The sequence below is a fragment of the Cynara cardunculus genome (genome assembly GCF_001531365.2).
Source record: "Cynara cardunculus var. scolymus isolate 2C chromosome LG 1, CcrdV1, whole genome shotgun sequence".
Classification (NCBI taxonomy): Eukaryota; Viridiplantae; Streptophyta; class Magnoliopsida; order Asterales; family Asteraceae; genus Cynara; species Cynara cardunculus.
In genome coordinates, this window is record NC_037528.1 from 45,139,433 (window position 1) to 45,154,290 (window position 14,858).

The following is a 14,858-nucleotide window of genomic DNA, read 5'->3' on the forward strand; positions in this document are numbered from 1 at the left end:
AAGAGTTTTAAGAGTTTAAGAGTTTAAGAGTTTTTAAGAGTTTTAGCCAAATGCTCTATAATATAGTATAGATATATATATACTTATTTTAATCGATATGGTTATCTAAAAACTTCACAATTAAAAGGATGTTGTGTCAAAATCAAACTTTTAATGTCTCAATTATTGCTATCAACAAAATCAAATTTTTGACGATATTTCAATTATTGATATTTTAAATAGTGATAACGATGTTAAATATGCGTGTTCACGCGTGTATGTTATTTTATATATATATATTAGAAGGGTACTCGCACAATGCAACGAGATACATTTCAATTTTAATGTTTAATTTTTTTTCTCGGTCGATGTTATAATACAGTTTGATGTGGTTTTGAATAATGTTTTTTATATTTGAATAAAATATAAATACGAAGATATATCATAAAACAATGAAAAAAAAATATTGGAATCAGTATTAAACTAACTATTAAAAAATTTATCCTTTTTGTGTATTCTTTAATTCAATTTTTTATTTTTGTTTTAATAATATAATTTTATAAAGATAATTATTAAGTATTTTTTATATTTAACATGAGATGTTTATTCTTTATTTGATTATGTTTATTTGCAGTTAGTTACACGAATTTAAACATTAAGCTTTAATAAGTTGTATTCACACACAACTTACTTGTAATCTTGAAAATTAAGTAAATTAGCATTGTATAGTAGTACTTAATGCTTAAAAAGTTGTTTTTAAAAGATTGTGTCAAATGCTTTATAATATAGTATAGATATAGGGGTCTAATCAAAATGAAAACCTGATAATTTGTGGTGACTGTGATATCCAATATGAGCCAATCATTTTAGATAATTAATGTTATTTACTAAAATAAAACAAAAGTTAAATCAGTAAATTGTGTTGATTATTCAATTTACTTTAATTAGTTTAACTTTTAAATACACACTAATTAGTTTAGTTATTTTAATATATGTGTATATACACACACACACGAACACATAGGGACCAAATCCGATGGCCTTCTCTAGCACCCACCACCATTCCGGTGACCTCCTCCGATCATCTTGTCTGACCAAGACGCCGTCTTCGATGATCGACCATTAAACACTCTCCGGTGAGCATTCCCAACACCTAGTATCACAGTGGTACCATAGTTGGTATCACAGTGGTCTCAAAGTTTACTTGGTGTATTTTGGGTATCACATTGTGTATCTTGGTGTATTTTGGGTATCACATTATGTTCGTCGGAGGCCGGAGGTAGGAGAGAGAGAGAGAGAGAGAGAGGAGAGATAAAGAATTTTTAATATCTAAAATGTTCTTTAATTATAATTTTAAGTCAAATTACGAAAAATATTAATTTTCGAATTTATTCATTGATTTGTGGTTGAGATTAGATTTCATAGTTATCACAAACTAATCAGTTCTCCTTTGAATTGACCCCTATATTATATATCTATATAATATATATATATATATATATATATATATAGATGAGTGATCAAATGAAAACCACCCTCATTTGTGTAAATCGTGCAAACCACCTTCATCCGTCGATTTCATTGTTTAATCTTATGATTTTTTTTTATAAAATTGTTTAATCTTGTGAAATTGTTTCATATAATACTTTTTTTGATGAAATTGTTTCATATATGGTTGTGAAATTGTTTCATATAATACTTAATGAAACTGTTTCATGTATTTCTCTAAAATTAATGAAACTGTTTCATGTATTTCTTTAAAATTAAAATAATGAAGATAATAATATCTATGATTAGCACCCTCCACAATAAAAATGATTAATCAACCTCTCATAATTACAAAAAAATAAACAAAATGAAAATATATGATTGGTTGAATGCGGTTTGCACGGTTTGTACAAATTGAGTGGTTTGCATTTGATCGCTTCCCTATATATATATATATATATATATATATATAATATAGACTGGAATCACGAGAGACCAGCCTGTTTTTGTGAGACCCGTGAGACCATTCTTTTACACTTGAAATTTCACAGTAAAACGCTGTAAATTAACCTTCATAATGTTTTTGCTGTGAAGGTTCGACTTTTGTTAACCTTTACAACATTTTGCTGTGAAGTTTCAAGTATAAAAAAGTGGTCTCATAGGTCTCACGAAAACAGGTTGGTCTCACGTGAATTTGGGTTCACGTGAGACCAACCTGTTTTCGTGAGACCCGTAAGACCATATTTTTAAACTTGAAATTTCACAGCAGAACATTGTGAAGAAAAAAAATATCTAAACCTTCATAATAAAAACGCTATGAAGGTTACATTCACAGTGTTTTTGTGAAGTTTCAAGCGTAAAATGTGATCTCACGGATCTCACAAAAATAAACTATTTTTTCACATGATTCCAAGTCTCTCTCTCTCTCTCTCTCTCTCTCTATATATATATATATATAGRGAGAGAGAGAGAGAGAGAGAGAGAAAGAGAGAGAGTGAGAGAAAGAGAGAGAAAGAAAGGGATGTTCAAATACAACTCATCTAGATTATACAATTGATCTAACCAACTTATCCATCGTCCATTTTTTTTAATTAAAGATAGTTGTAACAGATCAAATGGTGACTCTTGATTATTAAATGGACGCTTCTAATTTGGTTGTAAGAGCTATAAGAATATAAAGAGTTACATAATAACTCACCTCTATGTATATAAAATTTTAAAATAACTAATAAAAGAAAATATGATTTCTAGTGGCATTGATTATTTACAAACCTAATAGACTTCTAAATCAATTTTCATGTACATATAAGAAACAACATTCGTGAAATACTGTCTTTATACAGTGTTGTTTCATATGGAAAACATTTAAGACTGTTTTGTGTACGGAAAAAAACAGTTCTGAGAGTTAATTAAGTTTCATAGAGGAAACAACACTGTATAAATACTACATTTTCACATATGTAATTTGGTTTGTAAATTTGTGCATGCAAATGATTGAGTTTGTAAAAGAACACTCAAAATCTATACTATATTATAAAGTATTTGACAAAAACTCTTAAAAATCACTTTTTATGCGTAAAGTATTGTTTATTAATGCATATTACTTATAACTCAAGATTGCAAGTAGATTGTACGTAAGTACAACTTATTAAAGCTCTATATCTGAATTCGTGTAACTAACTGCAGATAAACATAATCAAATACATGATAAACATATCATTTTAAATATAAAAAATCTAAAATCATTGAATTATTACATAATCATTATCTTTATTAAATTATATTGTTAAGCCAAAAATAAATCACTTTACTATTAAACATAAATTAAATTATAATAAAAAATTGAATTAAAGAAATTGTATAAAAACGAAAACATTTAAATAGTTAATTTAATATTAATGTCGACATATTTTTTCAAAATTTTATGATATCTTTCCAAATTTATTTTTATTTAAAACAAAAAACATTATCTTTATCGAAACTACATAAACCGTATTACATCAATAAAGACAAAAAAATAAAACGAAATATTAAAATGAAGATGTATATCGCTGCATTGCGTGAATACCTTTCTGGTTACTAATAAAGATAGCTCAAGTGATAAGATAATATATTTGCTTTTCGGTGGTCCCTAGTTTGATTAGGGACATTAAACGTTCGTTTGATTATTAACTTTAAGATAACTGAAATTAGTCGAGTTAAGTACAAAGTGACCCGATGAACAAGTTCTATAACGTGATATATTGCCTTTCTTTTCATTTTCCTCTATGATATATCTCAATTATTGTGTTCCTCCCCTATTTTTCTGTCCGACGGTTGTATCGGTGGATCTTTGGCGGTCCCAGGCTGAACCACCATCTCAGTATGAGCAGTTGCCACATCTGGGGCGTCTCGAAACTTCTTGTAGATATCACCATGGTAGAATTTTTTCGTTCGAATCACTAAAACGAACGAAATAAAACACGCAAACACCGTTGCAACCGTTATAATCAAAAACGACATTTTATAACACTCTACTCCAATGCAACTGAGATCTTGCCCCTCTTTTCGAACCATTCCACGGGCTCTCATTTGTCTTTCCGCCTCCTTGTCGTAAAGCCGTCCCGCCACCACCACGTTGAGGATGTACGCCCCCACGGGGCTCGCACCGCCCCCCAAATTGTACAACGTCGAGTAGTATTTTAACCCGAATATTTCCGATATAATTGCGAAAATTAATGGCCATTGAGCACCAAAACAAAAACCCATTATGATGGATGAAACGTAGAGCCCATTGGGAACGCCAAAAGCAATTAAGAGATGACCCACGCAAGAAACACACAGCACCAACGTCAGCATCAATGGCCGTGGGAATTTGTATTTGGCTAACAAGATTTCTGAGACGAAACCCGATGCGACCCGACCCAAATAGTTCCAGATACTCACCAGGGAGACGAAGGTGGTGATACTGGTTTTCGGGTATCCGAGAGACCGACCGATTTGGCCGAGATTGTCGATGGCGGTTAGGGTTCCGCCAACGCCGAAGGTGGTGGTGGTGAATAGTATAAGCATGTCAATGCTGAAAACGGCTTGTAAGATAGTGAAGTCTTCTCCTCTTTCCGGTGGAGTGAAAACGGTTTTCCAGCAAGAAACTGAAGTTTCTGGTGGTGGGGTGGGGGCGGCCGACGAATCAGTTGTGGTGGCCATGGGTGGGTTCTCGGTGGTTACTTTCACCGGAAACTGATTAACCACCTCTTGTCTTCTTTTCCAAAGCTTGAATTCTTCTTTAAAAACGATACTCAAGGGTGCAAAGAGTAAAACGGCAACAACTGAAGCAGTGGTTGCATAAGCAACGTTTGAAAACTGAAGCTTGTTTTGAGTTATGATGATCACCATAAGAAACCCTGCTAACCCTAATGAAATATACAGAAAATTATAGAAAGTTTTCAGTTCATTTGTTTGCCGGAAAACCTTTAAAACCCTAACGATTCGAAGGAAGACGACGGAAACAGCCGCCGGAAGCCATCCGATGAACAAAATCAACGATTTTGGATCATGCCCATAAAAACCATGATATAATTGAGTGATGATTGCACCACTTAACCCTACAAAACCCTTCAAAAGCCCCAAAACCACCCCTCGGCTTTCCGGGAAGTTCTTGACACAAGTTACCAGAGCTCCGGTGTTAGCAAAAGTCTGTGAGTTTGCACCAATGCAAATGAACAAACACATTTGCCAAACCGGTGGTTTCGCGATTTTTCCGGTGACCGCCAACCAAATCATGAAGTACCCAGAGAAGTTCATGGCGGCGCCAAGGAGGAGCACCACCCACGGCGGTGAGATTTCGTTTATTAAACCGGAGATGACGCCGACATTGCCACCCAAATCTTTGAAGGTGCTAAGGAGATTAAGGGTGCTTTGATCATATCCAAGGGAGGTTTTGATGTCGCCGGAGTATAAAGCAAATATGTAGGTGGCTCCGGCGACTGACATGATGAGAAGGCAAGCAAACACCATGAACCACCGGCCGGTGATGACTTGGAGGCTCAAGCTTGTAAATTCTTTCATCCCTCCTCCTCCACCACGACCACCGCCACGACCACCACCGGAACCAGACGGCTGAGCCACCACCATGTGTTTAATATTATATAATACCGGTTTTGGAGATAAGAAAATTATGTGGGAGTTGAGATGTGTATACAAATGCATACATATCACATCTATTTATAACACAACAAATTTATTGTTGACTTTATAGTTGACCTTCTTTCTATAATGGGAAAGGGACGTATCAAATTTGGTTTCAAATCGTATTTTCATACAATTGATGTGTCCAATTTTTGTGGAGTCCCATAAAGTTTTATCAAGAACTCCAAAACACATAATTTCCAAAGTCAAAAGTACATGTAGGTCTTCGGTTCAAATCCAATAAGAAATAAAAACCCCTTTATGGTTATAGAGGTTCAAATGCGGTGACTCTGGACTATCTGCAAAGCAGGTGGTCGTCCTGAGATTGATCAGCTCGCATAACGAATTGAATGTCCAGGTTAATAAAAAAAGTATAAAAATAAAATTATCAGTTTGTTTTATAAAATTAAATTAAACATATATATATATATATATATAGAGGAATGATCATATGAAAACCGTCCTCATTTGTGTAAACCGTGCAAACCACCTTCATCTGTCGATTTCATTGTTTAATCTTATGAAATTTTTTCATGAAATTGTTTAATCTTGTGAAATTGTTTCATATAATACTTTTTTTTGATGAAGTTGTTTCATATATGGTTGTGAAATTGTTTCATATAATACTTAATGAAACTGTTTCATGTATTTCTCTAACATTAATGAAACTGTTTCATGTATTTCTCTAAAATTAAAATAATGAAGATGATAATATCTATGATTAACACCATCCATAATAAAAATGATTAATCAACCTCTCATAATTATAAAAAAATGAACAAAATGAAAAATTATGATTGGTTGAATGCGGTTTGCACGGTTTGTACAAATTGAGTGGTTTGCATTTGATCGCTCCCCTATATATATATATATATAGAACAAAACCATCAAAAATACATATATTTAAATAACACGTGAGTGAGTTATATTCTTGGTTCCCGTCTTTAAACACATTGAATTTATTGATGGTCCCTTATAGAACTTAATACCGTCTAATTGGATTCAGCTGTTCATCTTGATGTGCCTTTTACATGAAGGGCAATATGGACATTTCATCTTGTATCGATTTTCTAAATTCTTGAAGGTTCTTGTTCTACAATATCTTTTGTTTCATGCTCTTGTTTTCTTAGAAGAGACAAACTGAATTTATTATCACCAAATCGTTGTACGAAACTTGTTGGAATTACATATTGGTTAGACTTGAACCATTTTTCTTATATATAGATCGACATACCTCCATTATGAACTCAGACCCTCCTTCAAAGTTCAAACCAACCCACTGGCATAAAACCCGACCCTTTGAATGTTCCGACAATAGAAACAGAGAAAGAAAGATGTTCCCCCAATACCTCCCGTTGTCAACCAACAACCCATAATCCCATTTAAAACCCTTTAAAGACTGGCAGTTTCCACTCAAGAACGATAAATATTTGAAGAAGGCCCAATATCCTGATCATCATGCGTTACTTTGCAATTTTCGTCCACAGTTACCTCAAAATATCTCTGACCCACTTAGGACTATCTCTACTCCAACGTCGTCTCCATTTACGCCCTAGAATTGTCCGCCCTCTCCCTCTTTCATCGAGGTCTGTATTATCGTTATCTTGTTCAACTTCCTCCCTTGTTACTTCTTCCAATCTTCTTATAAAGAAGATATTAGGGTTTGAATTTGGATTTGGATTAGAGAGTAAGGTGCTGTTTACCAAACACTTGCCCAGTAAGTGATTACCGGTAAAATTTAACATTGTTATTTACTTATCGGGTAAGATTTTTGGTCTACAAAAACGACATTGTATGCAACATTTTACCCAGGGATGGACCTATAATTTTTTTCAAACGGTGACACCATTTGACTATAAGAAAAAACTATAGGGAAAAAATTTCAAACAATGGCACCTGATGACTATAAGAAATAGATATACATAATTTTTTTTCCAATCGGTGGCACTATTTGACTAAGAAAATGACACTAACAAGATTTGAATTGGGTCTGGATTGGAATAAAAGCCTTGCAAACCAACTTTACCAAATAAAACTTGTTCTCATTGTAGTTTCAAAATACATACGGTAGCACACAACAGATTAATACGGCTGCACCTTTCACGTTACCCTTCGACGGAGAAATAATACGGTGACACGTGCCACCTTAACCACCATGGTAGGTCCGCTCATGGCTTACCATGGTAAGAGTCATTGCCTCACTTACCGGGTAACATTCTTGGTCCTTGTCTCGCTCTTACCAGATAAGATTCTTGATTCTTACCATATTCATCCGGTAAGGTAGTATGACTTGGTAAGTGCTTATACGGGTAAACATTTTGTAAACAACCCTTTAAGATGTTTGAGTTTTCATCATGTGGAAAAAAAACTAACAATTAAGTCAAAGTTTAAAATGTCGAAATTGCCCCTCATGTGAAATGTGAGGGGGCATGTGAGGTGCTAATTAATGAACCCAATTAGAAAGTATTTAATTACATGGAAGTGTAATGAACATCAAAAGTTAGGGACCACATGTCTGGTTGTGTACTATGAAGGAGTTAATCCAAAATTTGAGAAAAGACACAAGTACCCATGTAATGGCTCTTTAAATTTTTACTGTATTTTTATTTTTTTATATAAATTTTAAACTTTAATATATCAGATATTAATATAAAATTGTGAGATATGATTGTCAGGAGTTATCAATCCAAAACAGAAAGATACATATAAATTGAAAGAATTTGTAGGATAAACAAATGATTTTTATTAAAAAAAAACGTAAACTAGTAATACAAATCTGTGTAACTAACATAATTAACATCTATAAGGATAGAATCGAAGAAATATAGTTGATATTGCAGATTCTTCGTGATATTGATCTCGATTGAAGCATGCACAATCGCAGTGTCCTAAGACAAAAATTCGCTGGTATAATTGGTGTTCGTCTAGAGGATACAACAATCGAATTCAAGTTTGCACTTGAATCTGGCGAAATTAATCTACGTTTGGTGATGAATCACTACAATAAAATTGGGTTTATATGATACCCCTAATCTCTAAGCGTCCCAATGGACTGTTTTATAGGACTTAATTTATAGGACCAAAATATAAAGCGTCATATCTAAAGGTGTTGTAATAAGTTTATATGACGTTTTTGGGAGTCTTAACAAGTTTTTTAAGACATTTTTAATACAAAGTATCGCATAACAACTTTATATGACACTTTTGAGAAAGTGTCCTATAAACTTAATTTTTTATATAGGACATTTATTTTTATAGGAGAATTTTTCAAATAGTGTCCTATAAAGTTGATAATTGGATGCTTTATATTAAAAGCGTCCTAAAAAACTTATTACAACGTCAAAAAACGCCACATAAATTTATTACGACACTTTATTTTTTTGGTCCTATAAACTAAGTCCTATAAAGACGTCTATTAGGACACTTAGAATTTGAGAGTGTCTTATAAATCGGATTTTGTTGTAGTGGATGTTGTACGAAAAATAGAGAGAAACCAGAACAGCTTTTCTTACGTTCTGTATGCAGCGATAGGGGAAAAACGCATACGAGGAGAAAGAAACAACTGTCGTGCTGGTCGGGTCATACCAGATCGAGAGACCCCAAGGCCTTTCTTTTGACCTTACATGTATACGTGTATCAAGGAGAGCCCACCATGAAACACCACACACCAAGGCCCAAGCTTTTACCTACTTCATTTAATGCTCAAGGGTTGGTGTTTATTAAGTGGTGAAGTTTCCTTGGCTCTCCTATGTGGGACAAGGTTTCTCGCTATTAAACCAAGTTCCGACAATTTCTAATCCCTTCTGGTTAGGCGTTAACTACCTACAAGTATCTTTATTATTTATAATAAGAAAAGCTTAACAATTGTTTTGAGAATCTGAAAGTGAAAGAATTCGTGAATCGTAGTTTTAAGAATTACATTACAATGTTTTGTATCAAATGATTTTGACTATCATATACGTAAATTTATTGAAAAACAAACTGCTTAAATAGAACTAGTAATGTACCTGCACGAATGCTGCAGAGGGTAAAACTGCGAAAAATGTAAACAAAAATACATAGTGTAAATACTTTCTATTAAACAAAACACGTAGAATTTAAAGGAGCTTAACTAGTTGCACATGATGCAACCAATAGTATACCTCTTAAAATTCAACAAATAACTGTTATCCATGCTTATTAATATAGCATAGATTATGGGTAGAGGTCAATTCTGCATATATCTCACTTCACCCCCTAACAGAATATACTGGGATCGATTGGTTCAGTTTGGTTATTCATGTTACTCAGATGTTTCATATACACGACACTTTCATTCGGTTTCAGTACCACATGAAGCTTCTAATCATCGAGAATTCTTAATCAATTGACACCTTTTCATTTAGTTTATCAAATGGACCCCCAAAACCCAATCTAATAAGATTTACCAACAACTGAAATAACCTTCGGGCTGTATTTTCTTCAAAGACAAAAGGCACTAAATAGTAGAAGAATTACTAGTGTTCCAAACTATATTAAGTGAGTTTGATGTTCTACGACCCAAAATTTGAAAGTAAACAGTTATTTGATTATAGATCCTAACATAAAATCCACTTGATGCTGAAGAGTTAAGCCTTGTATAAACATATGTTCTATAAAATGTCTATAATTTTGGCATAATATTTAGTGTCTCAAATCATACAGAATACTTTTTAATGAAGAAAGTACAACATACATAGAAACTGCAAGGATTCTCATAGGGTAAAAGCCATTTGAATGTTTTAACATGGTGACAATGAAAGGATGAAACGAGAAAACTTCAAATTGGGATCCCGAACAAATTAAAATAAACTTACATAATCATGAAGTTGATGGAGTTGTTGGCATTAAAAAGGTCAAGGATGGATCCTTACAGAACTCCTAGACAACATCAGCAAGTGCCTTGGGTAATCCGTGGTCACATAGTGCAATGAGCATAGAAAGTGTATATGGTGATCCTTGTGTCAAGAATGTTTGACATCTGAAAAAAACCAACTCTAGCAGGAAGTGGCGCTGCTGCATGCAGCTTTGGATCCATAAATGAAGTTAAAATTCCATTAATAACTGCAAGGTTCAAAACCAACTTGGAAAAAAAAGAAAATCATAACAATTAGACACTAAGTTCACCGAATCAAAACCATGTACATATCCATTGCTACAAATTTCAAGTTTCATGCACCAAAATAATCTTCATCTCTTAGCTGATTAAGGTTTCTGGTTCTCCCTTTGTTTCAAAACTCCAATTTCATATTGAATTTTAGACATCAAACCTAAAACATCCCAACGTGGATTGGATTGCAAATTTAAACACCACCATCATTCCAATGACGGATGATCTATCCATTTCTGATTAGTAACAACACAGTTGTCATCAGTACCAGCAGACACCCGCAAACCATGAGATATATGTGAATGCAAGCTTCAATGTAAACCTTTGACTTGTTCAAAATCACCTCCTAGGTAGAATACCTTGTTTTCCAGATCGATGATTTTTTTTTCTCTCTCTCATCGACAGAACGTCTCTCTGCAGCAAGCATTGCTTCTCCCTGTTCCGCGTTTGAGTAGAAAATCCAGCATTTATTTCACTGAAAAAGAAAGGTTCAGTTTACTTAGTATTTGTATAGTTATAGCTCAAAGAGATCGATAAGAAATGTAAGAGCTAATTTCAGTTTACAACCATTTAAAGGGCACACGAACATATTAACTATCATTTGTTAGCTACCAAAGGCTGAACATATTAAGAACAAAAAACAACATATATTTTTTTTACCTTTTCTTATACTCCAATGATACGTTACATGTTACTATGTGACAATTCTTTGCTTGCCTCTTCATCTCAGGATGCCTGGATCCATGATCAAGGACAAGGCCCTCCACCTATTATACAACATAAACAAAAGATGAATCCACCACCACTATTAGGGGTGCTCAAAAACCAGACCAACCCGATCAACCCAACCCAACCCAATGCGAAATAACTCAACCCGAAGTAACCAGATGTCTAATCGAGTTGGAAAATTGTCAAACCGTAGATATTGGGTTGATATCGGGTTACTATTATTTGAACCCAACCCAATCCGATGAAACCAATATCGTTTTATTTTTTGGATTTAATATGATTGTTGAATTTCTATTAATATATACATTAACAATTACACTATCATGTATGCTCTTCATATATACATATTTTCAATCTATTCACATATCTACATAACTCATTCGTATATATGTTCAGTAACTGTGAACATATATATATATATATATATATATGTGTGTGTGTGTGTGTGTGTGTAAATAGAGAAAATTAACTGAATGTAATATACGTAAGAAGTATGAATAAGTTTTATCAAATGGTTGACGATGGAAAAAAAATTATGAGTAGAGAAATAACATATTCAAGGTTAGAAGAATATTTTAATGTACCAAAGTATCAACCCGACCAACCCGTACGGTTTGGGTTGGGTTGAGTTAAGATTTTTCAAACCGCAAGCATTAGTTAGGGTATTCAAATGTCTTCCACCCGATCAACCCAACCCATGAGCACCCCTAACCACTACTGTATGTGAAATGATGATTCCAATCATCATAAGCGAGGTAAAGGCATCTAACGTACCAAACAAGTGTCTACATCAAACTTATGATGCATTTACATAAAAAGATCAATAACTTCTCCAGGCTTGCGAAGGTAGAGCACCTATACAAAAATCTGATTCTAAAATTATATAAAGTTGCAAACAAACTCCTTGACATAAACTTAACAATTTTTATATTGTAGATTTATAGACATAGAACACTCACCGCATTCACAACTATGTCAGTTAATTGATCTACCAAAGATTCATACAGCTACACAACAATTAAAACTCGAAACTTTATAAGAGCAAAATGTATGAAATAACAATCTACTTTTACAAATTTCTTTATTATAACATTGTAATTTCAGTTTTTCTTATTACAACAATGTACTTTCAAAATAATTTTTATTAGGGCATCATACTTTTAAAATTTTATCCGTTATAGCATTGGATAACCTTTTAAATTAAATTTACTCATTATATCAGGTTTCTTACCTCATCGTCCACGTAGGCTGTCCACATGTATGATAGTGCTGACATGACATTTCTTATTATAACATTGTAATTTTAAAATTACTTTATTATAACACCATCAATTTCTATTACAACATTATACTTTTAGTTTTGATATTTTTATCATTTAAACATTAACGAAGTATATATGAAGCCCATAAATAAATAAGAGGAAAATTTTACCATAATGGAGTTTTTTTGGTTCTTAATTACTATTGTAAAAAATGGAATTATGATTTTTTTTAAATAACTTCTTTAAAGCATGTTCAATAGATATGTTATATTTTATATTTTTCTTTTTCAAATTTAAAATTTAAAATTTTTTACACTCTCTTATATTTTCCCTCTATTTTTAGAAGAAAATTAATACAATTGCTGAAGATTTTTTTTAAATCTTTAAAATCTCATAGTTATTGAATATGATGTAACGAATGACCTAAATATTTAGAGTTGCTTGCTTTTATTGCTATCTCATGACTAGGTGCTCATGGTTTGAGTTGATCGGTTTAAAGACATTTGAATAATTAAACCCAATGTTTGCGGTTTGAAAAACCTTAACCCAACCCAAACGAAAGTGCAACCCAACCCAACCCAAACCAAATCGTACGGGTTGATCGGGTTGATACCTTGGTACATTAAAATATTCTTCTAACATTTAATATGTTATTTCTCTACTCATAATTTCTTTTTCATCATCAACCATTTGATACAACCTATCCATACTTCTTACGTATATCACATTCAGTTAATTTTCTTTATTTACATATATATGTTTACAGTTACTGGACATATATACGAAATAGTTATATAGAGATGTGAATAGATTGAAAAGATGTGTATATGAAGAGCATACGTGATAATGTAATTGTCTAGTGTATATATTAATAGAAATTCAACAATTATATTAAATCCAAGAAATAAAAGGATATCGGGTTCATCGGGTTGGGTTGGGTTCAAATAATAGCACCCAATATCAACCAAATACCTACGGTTTGAAAATTTTGCTACTCGATTAAACATCGGGTTGCTTTGGATTGAGTTATTTCGCGTTGGGTTGGGTTATTCCGCGTTGGGTTGGGTTGATCAGGTTGGTCCAGTTTTTGAGCACTCCTACTCATGACCCAAAATAGTAGTTAATAGCATGTCCAATGTAAGGTTCTTATAAGCAAAAAGTGAATTGACTTGTAAAAACTAGGGGTGAGCATAGGCGGGTACCCGCCCTTTTTGACAGGAACCGAAACCGGAACCGGAACTGGCGGTTCTTGAGATATTGGAACCGGAACCGGTTAGAGCGGTGCTTAAATTTTTGGAACCGGAACCGGTTCCGGTTCCCGTTCCGGGTACCCGCTTCCTAAAATATTAAAATTTTATTGTTTAGAAATAGAAAATAAAACATTGCCAAAACACTAAATAAATAAGCAAGAATACAAATTATACAAAATAATTGTTACAAATATTGTTTAACGATTACAAAATATAATAGACTAATAGAAAATATTCAAAGTTTAACGATTACATATTATAATGTAAATGTTCAAAGTTTAACGATTACATACTATGAATCCAAGTGAATACACAATTTGAAAAAATACGAATCATTTTATATGGAGAATTTAGATGAAGAATGAAAATGACGACTTGCTTTCAAGATGTAAACCTAATATAAATTTGGTATTAAAAAATAATAATTATTTTTTTACTTGAAAAATACCGGGTACCCGGCGGGTAACGGTTCCGAAAAATTGAGAACCGGAACCATTCTCAATCGGTTCCGTATTTTAGGAACTGGAACCGGAACCACTCATATCGGTTCCGGTTCCGGAACCGGCAGTTCCAAGACGGTTCCGATTCCATAGCCGGGTACCCGGTTCCGCTGCTCACCCCTAGTAAAAACTACCATTAATTGTAGAGAGTTCTTATAAGAACCTCACATCCTTTGAATTCTTGTATAAAAATCTTGGTTCTTACCATGAAGTTTGTGGTGAGTGACAATTTCTTCGTCTTTTATCTATTTTAATGACTTTATAATAATTATTGATACGGAAAAAAATGACCGATACGCAAAAAAAGCGGTTATTGATGTGTCTTTAATCTGATAAGTTAGAAGCGATAAAAAAC

General features: G+C 33.1%; 1 protein-coding gene across 1 annotated transcript; it reads right to left on the bottom strand.

The window, feature by feature from the left end:
- Window positions 1-3,550: 3,550 nt before the first annotated feature.
- LOC112523463 (protein NUCLEAR FUSION DEFECTIVE 4-like) lies at window positions 3,551-5,594 on the bottom strand. The gene has a single exon (XM_025133084.1). The coding sequence runs from the start codon at window positions 5,578-5,580 to the stop codon at window positions 3,745-3,747; it is 1,836 nt and encodes a 611-aa protein (XP_024988852.1). The 5' UTR covers window positions 5,581-5,594; the 3' UTR covers window positions 3,551-3,744.
- Between the last annotated feature and the right edge of the window lie 9,264 nt (window positions 5,595-14,858).